A 21,682-nucleotide genomic window follows, 5' to 3' on the forward strand; every position below is an offset into this window, starting at 1 on the left:
ACAGGAGAGGAGCCTGATAACTAAAAGATCTGCCTCCCATTCTACTTCTGGAGACTCTAGGAACCACCAGTAAACCTTCAGTCATTGAACTAAGTGCTCTGTTAGGAACATATGGATCAATCAGATCTCTGATGTATGATGGAGCTAGATCATTAAGGGCTTTATATGTGAGGAGGAGAATTTTAAATTATATTCTGGATTTGATGAAGGGAAGCTAAACAAGTAAAAAAAACTGTCTTTTTAATTTTCGTCAAAATTCTTGCTGCAATGTTTTGGATCATCTGAGTTCAGATCCCTTTCTGGAGATTGAGGAGAATCTGACCTTTGACCTTTCTACAGTATGTTGGTTTGTTTGCTTGGAGGTACCAAATACCTGTTAATTATCCAGTTTAGGTCCACCATCAGTTTTCTCTCAATCACTATCTTATGAAATTTGATTGTTTTCCCACTTGGTATTTTGTCTTTTATCCTCAGTGGATTGTTTTAATTCATCAAGATTGAAATTATTTGTTACTTTTTTCATTAATAATTTAGAGCTATCAGTAGTTCAAGCAGCTCATTAGGTGCAGAAGATCCATGTTTACATGTGAAAGATCTTTATTATTGGAGAAGATTTTTATATGAGGCATTTTTATATAACATTCTGGAAACATTTGGAATCCAAGTGTTATCAAGGTCTGGAAAATCCTTCTGTAGTCCGTCCATGTATCCATAGCAATAAATACTATAAAAAGTGTAGGAATCTGGAAAAAAAACTGTGTAATATAAGCTTATTTTTGTGTTCGGGTTCTGTGCATCTTTATTTTCGCTGCTACATTTTGAAAAGGATCGGGGTGAAAAGGATTTTGCGTCCAAACTGGATCCGAGTCTCCATCGCTGGCCATCTCCATCCAGTAATGGGTTGAGGTGGAGTTGAGGTCGGAAGCTGATCTGAGTCTGAGCTGGTAACACGTTCCAAGAGTCAGGATGATCCGTGTCTCAGAGCACAGAGATCATTTTTCTGAGCTGTCGGGTAACTGATTTTATTGTTACTGTGTTTTGTTGTTAGTGGGGTAAAGTGCAGCTTTTCAGACTTGCAAGTAAAGAAGCCCCACAATTTCCTGGTTAGAAAATGTTGCCTCATGTTTCCATTTTACTGAAGATGTTTTTCCAGATGCCGACATTCAGTATAATTATGTTTACATCAACTTCCCTAGTTTTCCAGTTCATGGTGAATGCTGCTTGGGGCAGCACTGTGGTGTAGTGGTTTGGATTGTTGTGTCACAACAGGATAGTTCTGGGTTTGGTCCTGCTCCTGGTTCCTTTCTTTAATCAGCGTACTGGATGATCTTCTACCGTTTGCTGAACCCGGCCATCCTCTGCAGGGGAGTCCCTAAAGACATGGAGATATGATCATTTCATGCTACCCTGTAAAAGGCTGTGTAGGACAGGGGATTTAATAATAATAGTAAACATTGTTATCCATTGAGCCTGTGTGTGATAGGTTCAGGGATGCAGTTTAATTATGAGGTGCCATTTTTACTCAGAAGTTGCAGTTTTAAGTTTGAGTTTGGATCTCGCTGGTGAATTTGGACCTGATTATTTTCTCTTTCAGATCCATGTTCTGACTTCAGAGGTATCCACCAACATTTCATTGAGACTTTTCTCCACTGCTCTTCTCAATTGTGAAGTTTCTGATTGAGCAAAGATCAGTGTGCTTTGATAACTCATCTTTTCCCTGTCGGAGCTTATTAGTTTGACATCAAACCTCCTTTGTGCACATTTACCATGAAGTAGTTTAGATTTTCTTGCCAAGCAGTCTGACTTTCTGAAAATCTTTTATAGTAGTCAATAAATCACGTAGATCTTTATCTCTACAGACTGAAAAGTCAATGTTTTTCAGGCTTTGACTAATTTGTCTCTCGTTTTATTCCAGTCTCTGTCCCTGACTATAGAAACATACTGTGCTGTGTGTGCTTGTAAAGAGTGGAAAGGTGAAGGGCAGAAGAGGAAGTGCCACACCCGACAAAAGATCTCAAGCAGATGAACAGTTTCTGAAGGCCATTACTTTGAGAAACAGAAAACAAACGATCAAAGACATGAAGGACATATAAATATTGACAGTTTTATTTGTATTTAGGTAAGTGATGCACTTCACGTTGAGTTTGCTGGAAGCTGGAAACACTGAGGTGTTAATTGTGGGAATGCTGCAGGTTTAGCTGACGGGAGGGTTAGATGGATGTAATGTGAAGCTCCCTGTCAGGTATGGATGCATAGCTGCGTGTCAGCATGTTGCTCTTTATGATGACCTCAGGGTAGAAGGTGAGAGGTGGAAGAGTAAACTGAGACATGAGGTCACAGTTGTCTCTTTTCAGCCCCATGCTAGCCATGTATTTATTTATCAGTCATCTGAACACAGTCTGCACAGGTCATTAGAATTGGGTCATTGTTTTATATTGGATTTGCCAGAAATGACATCACACCTTCTGCTGTCTGTTGCTCCTGCAGCTCTCTGCAGGTTGTTGTTTGGGTCTTGTTTTTAAGAAGCAACATTTCGTTCGTCAGCCTCCACCCTTTATTCATAAGTAATGAGCTTGCAGCAGGCAGGCAGAGGAGAAGGGCAGACATGCTGGCTGACCGAGACTTGTCCCAGTGGACCAGAGCCTCTTATCTTTCACAATAATGACATATGCATCAACTGACTCATTGAAATGGGCTAAAAAGAGACTCGGGATTAAGGAAGTATTCAGTACATTCTGTGTTCCGATATTTTAAGTGTTGTGTTGTTGTTAATCTTAGATAGAACAAATATTACCCAAACATAACAAACCAATACAACAGAGTTTTATTTTTTGGATTTGCGATGGAGGTTTTAGTTGTTTTATTCTCTGGACATTACAGGGTATGACCTTTGGGTGAATTTGCTGGGAATCCTATTCCTCGGCATCCCAGAATTCAATGTCAAGTGTTACTAGCATCTTTCCTTCTTGGCATTATAGCAAATAAGCTGAATTTCTGTATCGCTTTTCCTGTCATACTGACCGCTGAAAGTGTTTTAGAGCCACATTCACCCAGTACATTTTCATGCACTGATAGGCAGATCAGTGGGCATCTTAAATGCAATAGAACCTTTAAGGGTATAATTATTTTTTCACAGATAGCTTTCCCATTTGGGCTTTACCTTTAATTAAATGATTATGTGGAATTTGTTCTCTAAAAAAAACTCACCTGCACTTGAGGTTATGTTTCAATAATTGTGGAATCTTGTAAAAGTAATTTTATTATGTCCCAATAAATAAAAGTATGTACTTATTTCATGCACATCAGGTATGTTTTTCTTTGTTGCTTCTGTGAATGACTAAAAATTTGAAAAGCCATTGAACTCTGGTTAAATTAAATTACATATTTAGGCATGTTTTTCTTGAGTGTTTTCAGTATTACTTAAAAGATGTCGTCTTTCCATTTCGAACATTAAATTATTCATTGGCTAGAATGGTGCTAGAATTTCTTAGCTAGGGTTAAATCGGATTTTCTTAATTTTCACAGAAGAAAAAGACGATGATATAAGCAGGCATAGAAAATTGTTAAAACAAAAACAAAACAATATAAAGGGTAACTAAAACAGCCCTGTGGAACACCTAAGGAGATGGTATGTTGTCATAATTATATATAACATTTTCCTGAATAGTAATTAATATATTATGCCAGTTAAAAAAAAAGATAAATATGCCAAAAAAATGTATAGTTTTTAATTCAAGTTTCAGCTGCAACACCCACATTGTTCACTGTTGCAATAACGTTGGTACTCCTGTTTTTTGTCCTATTTAACTTGAGTTGCATATTTAGGGAAATTCGTACACTTGTTAATTATTCTTTAGTTGCCTTTCTTTGTGAAGTAGAAGCAGACGTAGCTCAATGACTGCATGAGTTTCCTTCACTGACCTCGTTTTGCTTCCTCCTCTCAGATGACATGGCGTCCTCAGTACCGCAGCTCAAAGTTTCGGCACGTGTTCGGGAAAGCTGCCACTAAGGAGAACTGCTACGATGGTGTGCCGATCACGCGCAGCGTCCAGGACAACCACTTCTGCGCTGTCAACCCTCGTTTTGTCGCCATCATCACAGAGTGTGCCGGGGGAGGGGCCTTCCTGGTGTTGTCGGTCCATCATGTGAGTATGTGCATCTCAGGCAGCTTTGCAGACAAACTGAAATTGTCCCCTGCATGACTTTCCCAATAAATCACTTCATGCACTTCCTTAAAAGTCTTGACATCAAACTCCAATCTGCACAACTCTCCTTATAAATTTATGAATGATTTAATTGGCAGCTGAATAAATGTAACAATAACTGAGTTGTTATGAGTTTAAGACCCTCCATAAAAACCAGAGGTGAAGGCATTAGAAGCATTTGTGAGATTGGCATCTGCAGAAGTTATTCAATAGTTCTATTTATTTGTTCATGTTTGAGCAGGCACACATATCAAATAATTTTATATTTTTAAGAAACCATGTCCTGCCCATAGGCCCTCTAGACAAAGGTTAGTTTCTAGTTTAGCTTTCAGAAGTTAACCTTCATTTAAACTATTAATACAGGTAAATAAGACTTCAGTACAACCAAGAAGTTAATCATTTACAAAGAAACAAATCAAAATAAGACATCGATAAAAGAAAATGATAATGCAGTGCTGATCAGTGTAAGCTATACACGTTTCAGTGTTGACTTATTTGTCTTTGTTTCACATGAGATGTAAAAGCTCTGAAGTTTGTCAGTTGTTTAATTACTGCTGGCAATTTATTCCACATCTGGAGTCCTTTAAATGAGAAAGATGATTTATGAAAGAAAATTATGTTTAGCATCTTCCTGAATTGCAGCTCGGCTTGTTAATGACTCTGCTGTGGGCAGCTTTGAAATCGACTAATCGCCTTTGGGACAATGTTATTAACACATTTAAAAGTTGGTTTTATAAAATACAAATGTATGAAACCATCGAAGATATTATACTTTTTCTGGATTTTACAATGATGCCACTTCATTGGCTTTTCATCTAAAACTTTAAACATCATTGGCTTTAAAACTTGGTGCTCCTGGAAACATGCTGTGTGCCGAAATGTCATCTGTACACAAAATGTAAAACAATTTGGCAACAAAACTGCAACTTATTCTGTTCTCAGACAGAAGTGATCAAACGTTAACCCAACCGAACAAAGTGACTGAATAATGGCTTTCACACCGAACTGGAGGCAACAGTAGTGCATCGTTGTGAACATCATGAAGACCAAGGTACACAGCAGACAGGTCAGGGAGAAAGCTGTGGAGAAGTTTACAGCAGAGTTAGGTTATTCAACAATATCCCAAGCTTTGAATATCTCACAGAGCTCTGTTCCATCATATGATCATGAAGAGAGGATGGACCAACTGCAGACCTACTCAAGACACGGACATCCAACTAAACTGATTTGTTGGGCATGATCGAGCCTTAATCAGAGAAACAGCCAAAGGGGCCCCATGGTAACTCTGGAGGATCTGCAGAGATCCAAAAACTCAGTTGGAAGAGCTTATCAGTAGGAGAACTATTAGACATTCACTCCAGAAAGTTGGCCTTTGAGGAACAGCTGAAAGAAGAAAGCTGACAGCAGTTTACCTCAAGCAGTGAAGAAGAATAAGCACTGGTCTGATGAGGCCCAAACTGAGCTTTTCAGACAACATGCAAAATACTATATGTTACAGAAAACTTAACACATCACCCAGATACACCTCCGAGGCCACATTATGTCCTGTCTCCCACCCACATTCGACCCATTTCAGTTTGCATACAGAGCTAATAGATTGACAGAGGACGCCATCTGCACAGCGCTCCACACCACCATCTCCCATCTCAAGCAGCAGGACCCTATGCCAGGCTGCTGTTTGTCAACTTTAGTTCTGCCTTAATACCAGACTCCCAGACAAACTGACAATAAAGCTAATGGAAATCGGACTTCCAGCCACCACCTGCTGCTTGATCAGAGATTTCCTCTCAGACCGTGTACAGAGTCAGGGTGGGTCCTCATCTTTTCACAGCCCTCAGCCCCAACATTGGCTCTCCACAGGGTTAGGGTTAGGGTCCTCTGCTTTATACCCAGTACAACCACGACAACATCATCAATACATTCGCTGATGACACCACCTTAGTTGGACTCATCTCTGGAGGCGATCAAACGGCTTACAGGGAGGGGGTCCAGAGGCTGGTGGGTTGGTGCGGAGTCAATAACTTGGTCCTCAACACCTCCAAGACGAAGGAGGTGGTTGTGGATTTCAGGGGGAGAAAGACTGATCTGCAGCCCATCTCCATAAACGGGGCGTGTGTGGAGAGGGTGCCGAGCTTCACGTTCCTGGGTGTGCACATGGACGCAGACCTCCAGTGGAGGTCCAGCACCATGGCGGTTGTAAAGAGGCCACAACGGCAGCTCCAGAAAGGGGGGAGATACACTACACTGCACACACTGGCGAACGCTGCGTCGGGGACTGCAGCCTCTGCACATTGGCCACTCGCTTCACCCCTGCCCCAACGCCGTCCCCTTGATCTATAGTAGTCAAAGAAAATCTGTATGTGGCACTCTTCAGACAAGAGACAGAAATAAACATTCTGGTTCCATAATTTATCAATTCTGTTTGAGAAAATGGAAAAACTGTAAAAGCTGCTTTTTGTCTTTTGGTCATTTTTGTTATTAGAGACTCACTGACTTTTCTCCCCCCAGATAGCTGGTTTAGCTGGAGGGCAATGTAGTTAATAGAAATACATTCTTAATGATAAACTAAATCCTTCCTTGTGGAGAGATATCTTTATGAGCTGATTGATGAACGTCTTTATTGATTCCTCTTTGTTCTCGCAGCGCACCTAGAGGAGGTGGATCTGATCTCTGGTTATAAATCTGAGTGTGAGGAAACTTCTCAAGTGGCCCCTTTTACCCTTACTCCCCCGCAAGATTCATCATTTATTATTCCAAACTATCTTATTCACTGGCGTAATCTTTAAAAAAAACCTCAGGTGTCTGGGGAATTTTCTGTTGTCTCGCTGTTTATCTCCAGATTAGAGGGATTTATGAAGCTGAGTACTTCTTTCTTTCTCGCTCTGAGTTTTTACCAGCCTCCTGGCATAGTTGAGGATTGCATATGAGCTCAGGAATGAAAAATCTCATCCTGCAACCCCCCCCTCGCCCCGTACCCTCCCTTCTATCTCACCCGTACCCTCCCTTCTATCTCGAGGAGGTGAAACTGTAGCACTCCTCTCACCTTCGTCCTACCACGGCATCACTCTGCGTGGACACCAACCATCAGTCTGCTCAAAAAAGCATTTAACCCACATTAATACAACAACTGAAGGTCCCTCTGTCTTGTTTTAAGTGTGTGCGAAGCCCAGATAATTTTACCGGCTCGGTTATCCACCCTGCAGGCGTCAAGTCGAAGGAACGTTCTGCTCCGACATAATTACCAGAGCTGCTCAATTAGGAGGCTTTTTCAGTGAAATGATATGATCAAATATAAAGGGAGCTGTCTAAAATAATTTGTAAAATTTTCCACTTTCATGTTAATATTTTGCACCGTTGTGTAAAACAGGATTCGTGTCTGAGCCTGCACAAATCAACACGTTCTGATCAGTCTGACCTTTTGATTCTCCGTGCATAAGGCTGACTGACTTTTCAGCCATATTTATCAATATTTATTTCATTTAAAATGTCTCCCTAAATTATTTTTGACTGATTATGTGAAAGAAGGCAGCAGGAACCCAGTTATGTGTCTGGAACTGTCAAGTCTCGTGATGCCCTTTAGGGACGTTAATCTGAGGAACGCTGACTGGAGTTTACAAGAATGAAAGTAATTAAAAAAAGAGATCTGGCAGCTATGAGTTAGAAAGAAGTTTCTGTTACCTGCAATTACCTCCCACCCAAACCTCAACTGTGGGAACATGTCTGTGTTTTTTTTTGGTGTTGCAAACAGCACAAAAATCCACAAATCAAAACATGCAAGGTCCTTAGGTTGCCTTCTGTGAACTGGCTAAATTTAGTAATGTAATGAAAGATAGGCCATCTATTATCTGATTCTTTTTGGTGTGTGTCATGAACGCACCGTTAAAGCTGCAGAAGGGCTGCGGATTTGCTCTGATTAATCAGTTTGCAAAACAAAATGGCTGCTGTGACTTTGAATTGTTTCTGGATTCAAACAAATTGGTCACAACAAACTATCCAGAGTAGATCAGGTTCTTGCTGGCTGATACCGATGTCAGGTGATTTTCTTTCTGAGGTCTTCCAACACATAAAATTTAAACTATGAGGTTTCTTTTTCATTAGAACAAGTATATGAAACAAACTTTGACCTTGAAAGCCAAAAAAATATCCACAGTTCGAATCTGAGAGAATAATGATCATTTACAGACTGCCAGACTGAAAGTCTTGTTTTGTAATTATTGGTTTTTTTTTTCCAGACAGGTAAAGTGGACCCTCACCACCCTCGAGTGTCGGGCCACAGAGGAAACGTTCTAGACATCAAATGGAATCCCTTCAATGATTTCTGCATCGCTTCTTGCTCCGAGGACACTACGGTGCGTGGACACCTTCAGCGTGACTGAAGGGATATGTTGTTGCATTCCTGAAATGTGAGCACTTTGTTGTAGGGAGATCATTTGATTACCTTGCTTGTTAGGCCGCTCAGAACAAAGCCCTGCAGAAAAATAAGGAGGCATCTATAAATTGTGCTCGAGGCAGGGTCCTTTGCTCTCTGCTGAAGCTTCTCCAATAATTTAATATGTGAGTGTGTCTTTATGTGCAGGTGAAAGTGTGGGAAATCCCACCTCATGGCGTGCTGAAGAACCTTACGGTGCCGTGGAAAGAGCTGCAGGGTCACAGCCGCAGAGTGGGCATCATCGAGTGGCATCCAACGGCTAACAATATCCTCTTCAGCACCGCCTACGACTACCAGGTAACAGAAACGTTTTGAGTGCACGCCATCTGTGAAGATAAGGACAACAAAAAGCTGACTGTGAAGTATACTGCAGCACATCTGTATTACAGTGCTGCCAAACAGGTTTAGGAAATGAGATTTGTAGGTGATTGTTGCACCATTGTTGGAGCATGTGTGCTCAGGGTTCCTGTCTGGAATTTCACTTTGTTCTAGGATAAGTAAAGGAAAAGAAACGGACTGTGAAAAAATATATATTTGCATTTCCAAACTATTGCCTATCTGCCCATCCATTTGTCTGTCCCTCTGTCTGTCTCTCTTTGTCTATCCATTCGTCCTTCCACCTGTCCCTCCATCCATCAATCCATCCTCAGTTTTTCCGTCCATCTATCTTCCCTCCAGTTTCTGGGTTTTCCAGGTTTTCATGACCTTTCTGTAGGAGGATATGTGCCATCAATTAAAATTGAACTTTTGTATTTATACTTTAAAATTTGACTTGAAAGGACTGAAAACACTGTGTGTCTGAAACGTATGGACTGTTGTTTGTGCATCTATTTGTCCAGGTCATGATCTGGAACCTGGACTCTACAGAGCAGGTGATAAAGAACCCCATCCGCACCATCAAGCACCACACCGATGTGGTCCTTTCCATGTCTTTTAACACGGATGGGAGCCTCCTGGCCACCACCTGCAGGGACAGGAAGGTCCGGCTGATGGAAGCACGCTCAGGAAATGTGCTGCAGGTACTTTAGGGGTGTTTGGGTTGGGATTTAAATTTGTAGAAGTTGTTCTTTTGCTGGTTTTGTCTGCTGTGCCAAGCACACAAGCAAATTAGAGACCAGAGACCCCAGCATTCATATTTTAGGACTGTAGCAGAGTGGAGAACTCGCACATGCATGGGGATAACATGCAAAATGACCGAAAATGATTAAACGACTGATGAAAATATATAAAAAGAAAATAACGGACCTGGGACTGAGCCTTGTGGAACCCCACGTCAGAAGGTTCACCGTTGTCTCAACTATTATGGGTAAAAGATGTAAAGCATGTGGAATGTAAAAGCTATTAAAAGCAAAGGTTTGTTTCACTGAGGATAGCAGTTATTAAGAACCTGACGCATAAAACACTAAAAATCCAGATGTTTGATCAAACTTCTTTTCTCAATGCATCCATGTGTTGATGGATCCACAACGCCCCCTAAAAGATCTCAAACAATCAACCCCGTCCCCAGCTTTCACTGAATCTTATGAAATTTGGTGCAGACCTGGCCTCTCTCAAGACCTTGAAACGGTCTCCTGGGCCCATTTTCTAAACCTCACAGAAAGCCAGTGGTTTTGGGTCAGATTCAGCATTATTTGAGAATTAAGGATGTTAAATAAATTTAGGCCATGGCTCATGTGATGGATACATAACTGATAACAGTTTGCTTGTAAGCACATCGTCATCATACCATCATCACTAATCCTTCAACATGAAACTGGAAGTTCATGTGAATCCATGTGAGATTATCCGACCTGATCCCAGTTTTACATGCTATCCAAGATTCCTGCCTTGCATGATTGGGACTGGCCTACAGCAACAGCTACTGGCTGAAGACGCCTCTGTGCTGGGCTCAGGCATTAAATAAGGCGAGTTTTATGCTCGTAGTTCCAGACTGCGATGCAGGTGAAACGCCTGTGGGGATATGTTTGCTGCTGCTGCTTTAATCGTTACTGTTGGAGATCCAGGCAAATGCCATGTTAAACAGTAAAACATGGAGCTGAAGCAGCCAATGCAGTCTCTCTTTCCCAGTGAATGTTGTTGTAAAGGGTGGAAAAACTGCCCAAAATGCAGTTTTGCAAGGATGGGATGGAACACTTTATCACTTTGTCACTAATTTATCATCATTTGTTCCAATTTCTTTCTCTATAACTATTAATCATACCAAAGATAACAGTTTTAAAGAGATGACAAGATTTTAGTTCCAAGGTCCTAAAAAGCAAAGAAAAATCCAGCAAAGCCCTGACACAAGACCGTAGAGACGTCTTTTATCTGGTGAAGATAGTTTTCAGCCTCAAAGCTTTTGTCCTCTCCTTGTTCACATTCCTCATTTTTAAATGACAAACCTGATTAGGTGAAAGGACTGGACCGATTTGCAAGAAACAGCACCCAAAGCCCAAAGAAAAAGTATTGCAAGAAAGTGTTGCTTGGACACAAAAATAAAGATAATGTCGCTAAAAGTTTTGCACAATGCTGTGTCTTTAGAAATATAGAGAAAACGAAAAGAGCGGGATTGTCCGAATATCAAGTAGTGCACCTGAATCTTCTATGTGGCTGATTTATTCTGAGCTTAACATTTAAATATTTGCAGGAAGCAAACTGCAAGACGCACAAAGCCAGCAAGGTGCTAATCCTAGGAAACATGAAGATGCTCTTCACGTCCGGCACTTCACGCTACAACGATCGACAGATAGCTCTGTGGGATCAGGTGAGAGAAGCATAAAATAAATCACATGACTGGCAGCACTTTCCCTTTTTTCTGTCCAAATAATAATTTCACATCTAGCAATTTCCTTTTGAAGATTCGGGTTTTGCCTTTGTTTCTAATTTAGTGTTTTTCCTTTTTAAATTCTGTTTTTTTTTTTTTTTTTAAATCATCATTAAGCTCTTAAAATTCTGCATCGCTGCATGTGGACTCTGCCATCTAGTGGCCAAACGTATTCAGTTTGAGAGTGCTGGTGCACGGTGGGTGGGGGGGGGGGATGAAGGCAAAACCTGGATTAGGGATTGAGTATTTTTAATCCAGTGGATTAAACTGTGTGTTTTGATATCGGGATGGATTTTATTGTTAGTTCTTACATGTGACTCTCATTCATTTTCTCTTCATTTTTAAAGATTTTTTTAATCTTTATGTGCATTTGCAGGATGACCTGTCGGTGCCTTTGTTGCTGGAGAACCTGGACGGTTCCTCAGGGGTTCTGTTCCCATTCTACGATGCTGACACACACATGCTCTACCTTGCTGGGAAGGTAAACCTGACTCATAAACCCAGAAAAATAACACATCTGGCTTTAATGATTCAAAACTGTGAATTTGCTGTTATTTTTAGGGGGATGGAAACATCAGATACTATGAGATCAGCTCAGAAAAACCCTACATCCACTACCTGACAGAGTACCGCTCACACTCACCTCAGAAAGGAATGGGTAAGGAACATCTCAAACGTTGACAAAGGTTTCCTGAAGCTCCACAGTTTCCAGGGTGTGTTGACTCTTTGGCACCTGTAAGCAAAGCTGCTGTGCAAATGAAGCTTCTGGATTTGAATAACCAAATCTGTACAGCCTGCAAACAGGCAGGGGTACACTCACATTTACAGGAGTAAACCCCTGCTTTCTGCATTAAAGACAAATGGAAAACTAGTTCCTTGACCAAGTAAAGTCTCCTGCCTGCCAATGTGTCCCCTGTTGTCTTTTTTCTTGTCCTCTTCTATTTCCTGTGCTGAGAGGTTTTCTTGTTAGCTGATCAGAATCTGTTTGCTCAGAGCTTCGTTTCTGCTGATTTAAAGCAGAACACGGCTGGTGCCGACATAACACTGCTAAGTTTGGGTTCACGTTTCCAAACATTACGAGCTTGTCCACTTGTAGAGACGAGGTCTTCCTGTTCTCAATGTAATTCTGCAGACCTCCATTATTCAGAAATCGGCTTTATTCCGACTATTGTAGAAAGTACAAAGCAGCAAGATGAAGATACTGCAATAAATCCTTGCTGTTGGTGTTGTGAAGAAAAACCTGGTGAATTCAGTGCAAAGAAAAGGATGAGGGATCATTTTAAGCTTCTGCTTCAGAGCTCTCTCAGGACCAATCTCCCAACTGGGGATTGGTCCAATTCTAACCCTAAACTGGTTGACCAAATAAGGGGATTGCTTACGAATCACTTCAACCATCTGGTTTCTGCCAGGAGGGCTGCATGTTGTCGCAGTTGGTAACACTGTTGCATTGCAGCAAGAAGGTCCTGGGTTTGAATCCCAATATGGGGTCATTACATGTGGGGTTTACAGGTTCTTCCCCTGCATGCGTTGGCTCTCTCCAAGTACTCCTGCCTCCTCCCTCAGTCCAAAACATGACTGTTGGGTTACTTTGAATTGTCCTTAGGCTGGGTCGCAGCGGTGGCATTGAGGTAGAGCTCGCCACCCATGTACGGCAGCTACACACCTCGATGCAGCTGTCACAAGTTTGAGTCCTGGGCCATTGACCATTGCTGCATGTCTTCCCCTCCACGCCGTTTTCTGTAGGTCAACTTACAAAATGAAGGCCACAGAGTAAATAAAATGTAACCTGTCCAGAGTGTACCTTGTCTATAAAAATGCCACCACTGCTGTTCATTTTTCTTTGTTTTATTGTAATGTGATTAAAAGATTGATACATTCTTCTTCATAGTGTAATTTAGAATATAATGTGCAGTGTTACCAATGCGTGGAAATAAAAACTATTCTAGGATATTGAGTTTACTCACATTTTTAAACACGATGCTATTATTTTCAACACAACTGTATATTAAGTTTAATAAGTCACCGGAATCTTTTGAAGAATGTCTTCATGTGTTTTGACATAAACTGGGGATAATCTAAAATAATATGCATTGTGTAACTCCCAACTCTGATATAACACAGAATAATATGGTGAGTAAAACTGCTGTCCTGAGTGTCGGTTTTGTGTCTTTCTTGTTGTTCTGCAGGTGTAATGCCGAAAAGAGGCCTGGATGTCAGTTCATGTGAGGTTTTCCGGTTCTACAAAGTGGTGACAGTCAAGAGTCTCATTGAGCCTCTTTCTATGATCGTACCCCGAAGGGTGAGAGTGCACAGATATACACAGAGCTTAAACTCAGCACACCAACTATCAGAAGAGCTTCCTTCTTTTATTTCAGTTTATTTATTCTGAGTTTGCGCTGCACGCTTGTTCGTTCTAGTCCGAGTCGTACCAAGAAGACATCTATCCAATGACGGCAGGTAACAGACCAGCGCTGACTGCAGAGGAGTGGCTCAGTGGGCTTGAGAAAGGTCAGGCATATATTGTGTGCTCATTCTTGTTGAAATAATTACATAATTGGATCTTTGTCTAGATGTTAAATGAGAATCATCAGGCACATTTTGTTCAGGAAGTAATCTACGGTCACATTTCTCCTGGTCTTGGTCTTTTAGGACCCGTTCTCATGTCTCTGAAGCCTGGAAGTGAACTAACGGAGCCTTTGTCAGAGATGAAGGGGCTTGCAAACTCCCAGGACACTCGCAGGTTTCAGAGCAGACCGGGCATGCTGCAGCTCTCATACATTCAGGATCAACTGGAAGCCACCAAAGAAGCGAGCGACCGGGCCGAGGACGACAGGAGTCGAACGCCTGTGAGCAACGGGGACGACCTGGTGCTTTGCTCACCTCCGAGGACAGAAAATGAGGTGTTTTATATTTGTGGTTGTGATCTTTCTGCTCGTGGTTCTTTCATACACATGGGCCATAAGTAGTGACTGTCCAACACAGTCCAAGATTTTAAATTATCTTATTTGACAGAAAACAAAATCAGTTATCCTTCAGTTTTCAGATCTCTAAACGCAAATTATAAAAATTAAAAAAATTAATAAATAAAGCCTGCAAAAAGGTTGAGTTATCTGCAGCTTTTAGGCCACTACAGATGAGCAATTTTTTATTAACATTTTTTTTTTTTACTCAATCTGCCGATATATAGATTTTTGACCAGTTTTGGTTCCTTCAAGATAAGAAATTAGGGCTTCTCAACATTTTTCTATTTTTTTTATTAAACTCACTCCTGAAAAGATATTGTTTTAAAACAAAGATCATTTATTTTTTTAAATATTTGTATTTATAATTGAAGCTGTGTCTAAATTATATTTGTAAGAAAAAGAGTTTAGATGAGGAAGAAAAACAGATTAGGTTTTTACAACTGTGCTACACCTCGACACCGGCCCATGCTTAGATTGGAGTTGTTTTAAAGAGGGATTAATCTGATTTGATGTTGGCTCAAAATTGTTTCTTTATCCAAACTGTGCTCATTAATGGAGTTATTATCCACACATATCATACTGGCTACTCAGAACCTCTCGACAAAACCCCGCTATGGAGGATCTGCCCTTGTACTGTCATTATGATCCTGCTGTGTTTTATGTTTTTCTGCAGCTGCGTCTGAAGTTCCTCAAGCAGCAGGAGGAGATCCGACGGCTGAGAGAGCTCCTCAACCAAAGGGACGTGCGCGTCAAACAGCTCGAGCTGGAAATTAAGAACATCAAGAACTCCCAGACACAGAGCTAACTTTAAGAGCTTCCCAACATTCCCAATAAGCTGAGCTGCTCCCACTTCCTGACGGGACATATCAGCTCAAACCTCAAAATCAGAACCACCTCTTTCTTTAAAACTTCCCAGCTCTCCTGAGACTCAAACTCCGACTTTGTGTTTATAGCCAACGTGGCACTCAGTGCACATATTCTTTGTTCATGTACATCAACTTTTAAAGCTGCACCATTTTACCTTTATCCCGTTTATTTTGTACACTTCACTGCTATGCAAGTTTACTGTAATATTTTGAGCTTTTTTATTCCTTCTGTAGCTGACGGACAAACGGGCATTTGAGCCCAAATCATCCGTCTGCAAGCCAACAGCGCTGGATACATTTTATTTTGTGCTTGTTGATTATTTTTTCCTGTATTTAAACTGCTGTTGGTGGACACAGCTGTGGTGTTTAAATCATGAATGTGAGCTTGAATGTGTAAGAGCAAAATGAAAGACCCACCTGTGCTCTGCCTTTTTATAAAGATGCAGTTCTTTTAATTCCAGCTTTTATTTCGAAATCGTCTGGAGCCAGATTAATTTCGCAGGAGTTAACATCTAAGCTAAATCTGTAACGGATGCCATGTAAAAGTTTTGAACCGGATTTTTATATTTATTTTAAAATGTGGGCACATAAGGCATATTTTATTCAGGAATTTGAATCCCAGGATGTGATTATGGCAAATAATGAAGACAAAATCTAAAAAAGTAACCAAATCCTGTTTTTATTATTACTATTTGTTTTTTTTTGCAATGAAAAACCTCATGACTTATGACTGTCTCCTATCATTTTTGGTTATTTTTACAGCTTTACGGTAAAATGCCATCTGCTGTAAACGGAAGAGAACAATATGTTCCTCAGGGGCTGATGGGGTTCTACTAACATGAGCAGGGATGTCCAGTAATATTCAATAAATTAGAATATTATTGAAAAGTTCATTTCTCTCAGTAACTCAATTCAAGGGAATTCAGCCATTTGATTCAGGTGTGTTGGAGCAGGGGTGCGTCTAAGAGTTGCAGGAGAGCAGCTCTGGAGGACTGGAGTTGGGCATACCTGGTCAAATATGAGAAATTTTTGCCATTTTTCCTTGATAGGTAAGCCACCAAGATTGCCCCAAACACAACAAATATTCTCATATTTCTTGAATCTACCCTCACTTCTTAAAGTTTTGCAAAAGATATGAGTTATGATATCCCGACTTTCCTGTAATATATTAATTCGGGTCTTCGTTATTAATACTCAGTTTTCTAAAGTCAAATATTTTTCTTTTGACTTGAAGCAAGAGGATCCTGTATTCTGGGTTCAAATCTCAGCCCGAGCCTGCGTGAAGTTTGCATGTTCTCCCTATGGATGCATGGGTTCTCTCTGGGTACTCCAGCTGCCTGCCAGAGTACAGAAAATGGATGGATAGAGTATAATTCACAAGGTTTTGCTGAAAACAACATTTATCAAGAGATAATCAGAATGGGTTTTAAAACATCAGTGGTTTGCATGACCTGCAGTTGTTTTTAAACTGAAGATTTAACTTTGTTAGCTAAAATGATATTTAGTTGTATAAGAAATGTTTTTAAGTGCTTCACCTCTGTGTTGCATGGAGTTGACCAACCTCTAGAAACGATCAAGGGGTATTTTCCAGCCCAGGATGGTTGTACTAAATTCTACAGTTTCTCTGCATTTCTTCGTTTTTGAACAGAATCAGAATTGGGCCAGCACCTCCATAACGATCTTGTTTTCAAACCGAGAAGCAACAGACTCACCCCTCTGGAAAGACCCATTTCAAAGGGGGCTAACATGACCTCTTCAATCATTTTGATGCATTCAATCTGATCATTAAATCCATAATGCCACTGCCACCATGCTGCACAGTTGACTGTGGCTTAAATTCAGTGTTTGGTGATCTCTCGACCCAGAAACAACTTTGCTTCGTCCATCATTAGTGTTGAATAATTTGTCTTTTGGCCAGTCAGTGTGTTTTTATAACCTTTTCAACATTTCTTTTTTTTTAAATTAATGGGATTTGGTGAGGGAATATTGCTGATAGCTTGGCTTCACATAGGCATCCTCTAATTATTAATGAACTCAAGTAACTGTAGACCTTTGATCACTCTGGGGCTCATCATTAAATAGAATGATGGCTTCATGTTTTCTTAAATGCTTGTTTCTGGTTTCGCTGCCTTTTTTTTTTTAAAGGATTTAAGATAATTTTAGCAGACTGTTTGCTTCTTTTCCCATTTCATCGAGGTATGCAGCTCTTCTTCTGAAGATGATTCAGTTTTTATTTATATAGCGCCAATTCACAACACATGTCGTCTCAAGGCACTTCACAAAAGGTTTGGAATGGTGTAGGGTTGTTGGGGAGGTTAGATTAAACTACTGGGTGTTAGAGTTTGGCCATTTTAGAATGGGCCACATTTAGGGGCACTAAGTAAAATAATAAACTGATAGTTTCTCCATCTAGAGCCCACTGATGGCCATTGTTATACTAAAAACCACAAGGATTGGGATACCTCTCTCTGTCAGACTGATTAAAACCATTGGAAAAGAGAAGGTGTCATACAGGTAGCAGAAATTGAGGTTGTGTTTGCACCTCAACCATAACTGAGCCGGTTCAGGCTAAACCTGACTCCCCCTTACTCCATCCAACAGGGAGGGAAGAAGGCTGAGGTAAAAATAATTGGAGAGTGTTGTTTCCTGTTGCATTGTGTGTAAGGTGGGTAACTTTAAAATGGGCTAAGTCAAGTAAATCGAATCATATAGATTTCAAGTCGGGTACATACATTCCAATTAACCATTGAACAGTGCAGTCAGATTCAGTTATTTATTAAAATTGGATAAAAAGTTTTTCTATCTAAGGAAACCCAGCAGATTGCATCCAGTCAGTGACTTGCAGCATTCATTCCTCCTGGATGAGCATGTAGAGACAGTGGACAGTCACTGGCGTTGACTTTGCAGCAATCCCTCATACTGAGCATGCATGCAGCGACAGTGGAGAGGAAAAACTCCCTTTTAACAGGAAGAAACCTCCAGGAGAACCAGGCTCAGTGTGAGCAGCCATCTGCCACGACCGACTGGGGGTTTGAGAGAACAAAGCAGAGACACAAAAAGAACACAGAAGCACTGATCCAGGAGTACTTTCTATGGGAAGGAAAAGTAAATGTTAATGGATGTAACTCCTTTAGTCGTTTCACCTAGAAAGAAAGAACAGATAAACTCTGAGCCAGTTTCCAAGGTTAGAGTCTGAAAGAGAGCACATATAATTAGTTACAGTAAAAGCTCAGTCAATCGCCATGTCTAGGAGAGCAAAAGGGTTAAACACTGAAAGACAGGGCTATGTGGATCATCAGTAGAAGGTGAGCATTAAGTTGTTGCCACCAGAAGCTTGGATGATGCCCCCCCCCCGAAGGTGTCACAGGTAGACACAGAGTCAGGCCAGGTGTAGCTTCTAAGAAGAGAAAAGAGAGAGAACATAAACTTAAGGTTAAAATAACAGCAAATAATGCAAAACTGGAGAGTAGTATGAGAATGTAGCAAAGACAGTGAAAGGGGTCATTATGTCCTCCAGCAGCCTAAGCCTATAGCAGCATAACTACAAAGATAGCTCAGGATAACCTAAGCCACTTTAACTATAAGCTTTATCAAAAAGGAAAGTTTTAAGCCTCGCCTTAAAAGTAGACAGGGTGTCTGCCTCACGGAGTAAAACTGGGAGCTGGTTCCACAGGAGAGGAGCCTGATAACTAAAGGATCTGCCTCCCTTTCTACTTCTAGAGACTCTAGGAACCACCAGTAAACCTGCAGTCTGAGAACAAAGTGCTCTGTTAGGAACATATGGACCAATCAGATCTCTGATGTATGATGGAGCTAGATCATTAAGGGCTTTATATGTGAGGAGGAGAATTTTAAATTCTATTCTGGATTTAACAGGGAGCCAATGAAGGGAAGCTAAAATAGGAGAAATATGATCTCTCTTTTTAAGTTTCATCAGAACTCTTGCTGCAGCATTTGAATCAGTTGAAGGCTTTTAACTGCATTTTGTGGACATCCTGATAGTAAAGAATTACAATAGTCCAGCCTTGAAGTAACAAATGCATGGACTAGTTTTTCAGCGTCACTCCTGGACAGGATATTTCTAATTTTGGCAATGTTCCGGAGATGAAAGAAGGAAATCCTAGAAACATGTTTAATATGGGATTTAAATGACATGTCCTGGTCAAAAATAACACCAAGGTTTTTTACTTTATTATCGGAGGTCAATTTAATGCCATCCAGGTTAAGTGATTTACCAAGCAGTTTCTTTTTTAAAGACTCCGGTCCAAAGACGACAACTGCTGTCTTGTCTGAATTTAGAAGCAGAAAATTTAAAGTTATCCAAGTTTTTATATCTTCAAGACATGCTTGTAGTCTATCTAACTGGTTGGGCTCATCAGGATTTATGGATAAGTAAAGCTGAGCATCATCAGCATAACAGTGAAAATGTATCCTATGCTGCCTGATAATTTGACCTATTGGAAGCATATATATAGTAAAGAGAATTGGCCCAAGTACTGAGCCCTGTGGTACTCCACAATTAACCCTGGAGTTTAAAGATGATTTATCATTTACATGAACAAACTGGAATCTGTCAGACAGATAAGATTTAAACCAGCCTAGCGCTGTTCCCCTGATCCCTACAGCATATTCCAGCCTTTCTAAGAGAATATTATGGTCGACTGGATCAAATGCAGCACTGAGATCTAAGAGGACAACTACAGACACAAGTCCATTATCTGAGGCCATAAGAATATCATTAGTGACTTTCACCAAAGCTGTTTCAGTGCTATGATGAGCTCTGAAGCCTGACTGAAACTCTTCAAACAGGTAATTGCTGTGTAAATGCTCACACATTTGATTAGCAACTATTTTCTCAAGAATTTTAGATAAGAACGGAAGATTGGATATAGGTCTGTAATTTTTCAAGTCATCTCGATCAAGCGAAGGTTTCTTAAGTAAAGGTTTAATTACAGCTAACTTAAAAGCCTGTGGTTCTGATCCATTTACTAAAGATAGATTAACTATATCTAAAATGGGGCTGGTAATCAGAGGGAACACTTCCTTAAATAATTTGGTTGGGATTGGGTCTAACATACAAGTTGAAGGTTTAGATGAAGCTAATATTTCTGATAACTCAGGAAGCCCCACTGGATCAAAACAGTCCAAACACAAATCAGGTTCTGCAGTTATTTCCAATGTTGTCTCACTTGCTGAGGATGAAGTAATCATCTTCAGGAGTATGTCAAAGATTTTATTTTTAATAGAATAAATTTTATTTAAGAAGAATCCCATAAAGTCATGGCTGCTAAGAGCTAAGGGAATGGATGGCTCAACAGAGCTATGACTCTGTGTAAGTTTAGCAACTGTACTAAAGAGAAACCTAGGATTATTCTTGTTCTCTTCTATTAATGAGGAGAAATAAGCTGTTCTAGCTTGGCGAAGTGTATTTTTATACAACAGTAGACTATTTTTCCAGATTAAGTAGGAATCCTCTAGGTGTGTAGATCGCCATTTTCTCTCCAATTTTCTAACATTGTGCTTTAAAGTACGTAGCTCTGAATTAAACCAAGGAACCAGCCTCCTATGAATAATTACCTTCTTTTTCAAGGGGGCTGCATTGTCTAATGCATCACGCAATGATGAAGAAACACTATGAACACGAGAATCAATTTGTGAAGGGGAAGAAACAAAATTATTGCCCTTGATTGATGAGTGGTTTTATGTTCATCATGTGCTGGCTGCCTTCATCCTGACATAAAACCCACCTGTTTGATACCTGCTTTTTCACAGAGGAAAACACCCTCTGCCATTATTTTGGCCACGCCCCTTTCAATTAATGATTTAATTACACAGCGTCATGCGAGTCTGTTGGTTTTCTAGTACTCTACTACAAGTAATGTAATTTCTAACAAAAAAACAGTGATTGATCTGGTTGAGGATGTTGGACTGCTGTTAACACCACTGGGTTTAAGACATAAAAAGAGCTGTTTCAAGCCTTATGAGGTAAGTTGCCAGGAAGAAGCTCATGAAGCCTTTTTCTGCCAGAGAAAATCCAAGTCAACATTCAGACTCAAGGAATGGACCCCGGGCTGATTCCCTGAAATGAAGAGAATCACTTAAGACCAGGGTGGGAGCAGATAAAGGAAGTATACCTCAAAATAATTCTGTAATTTTGGTTTTATCTTGTATTTTTAATAGATTTACCTAAAGAAATGGGAATTAATCATGACTTTCTAAGAGGGTGCTGGCAACAAGTTGCTGCATATCTTCTATAAGTCTGTTGTGGAAAGTGTGATCTCTTCTACCATCATCTGCTGGGGAAACAGCATCAGAACCAGGGACTTAAAAAAGCTCAACAAGCTGATAAAAAAGGCTGGTTCTGTTCTGGGGACTCCTCTGGAACCTCTGGAGATCATTGTGGAAAGAAGGATTCT

The 21,682-nt window shown here is 40.4% G+C and overlaps 1 protein-coding gene across 2 annotated transcripts in view; it reads left to right on the forward strand.

Annotated features, from left to right (window-relative positions):
- The window catches only part of coro2aa (coronin 2Aa), a 60,667-nt gene extending 44,674 nt beyond the window's left edge, over positions 1-15,993 (forward strand). For both annotated transcript variants that reach the window (XM_047364206.1, XM_047364207.1), the window contains exons 2-12: positions 3,945-4,145; positions 8,438-8,554; positions 8,782-8,931; positions 9,474-9,653; positions 11,261-11,377; positions 11,814-11,918; positions 11,999-12,095; positions 13,624-13,736; positions 13,855-13,945; positions 14,087-14,337; positions 15,074-15,993. In XM_047364206.1, the coding sequence (XP_047220162.1) occupies positions 3,945-4,145; positions 8,438-8,554; positions 8,782-8,931; positions 9,474-9,653; positions 11,261-11,377; positions 11,814-11,918; positions 11,999-12,095; positions 13,624-13,736; positions 13,855-13,945; positions 14,087-14,337; positions 15,074-15,205 (1,554 nt within the window). In that variant the 3' untranslated portion in view covers positions 15,206-15,993. The remainder of the gene's footprint in view (positions 1-3,944; positions 4,146-8,437; positions 8,555-8,781; positions 8,932-9,473; positions 9,654-11,260; positions 11,378-11,813; positions 11,919-11,998; positions 12,096-13,623; positions 13,737-13,854; positions 13,946-14,086; positions 14,338-15,073) is intronic.
- The last annotated feature ends 5,689 nt before the right edge of the window (positions 15,994-21,682 follow it).

Source organism: Girardinichthys multiradiatus, chromosome 5, assembly GCF_021462225.1.
Source record: "Girardinichthys multiradiatus isolate DD_20200921_A chromosome 5, DD_fGirMul_XY1, whole genome shotgun sequence".
Taxonomy (NCBI): Eukaryota; Metazoa; Chordata; class Actinopteri; order Cyprinodontiformes; family Goodeidae; genus Girardinichthys; species Girardinichthys multiradiatus.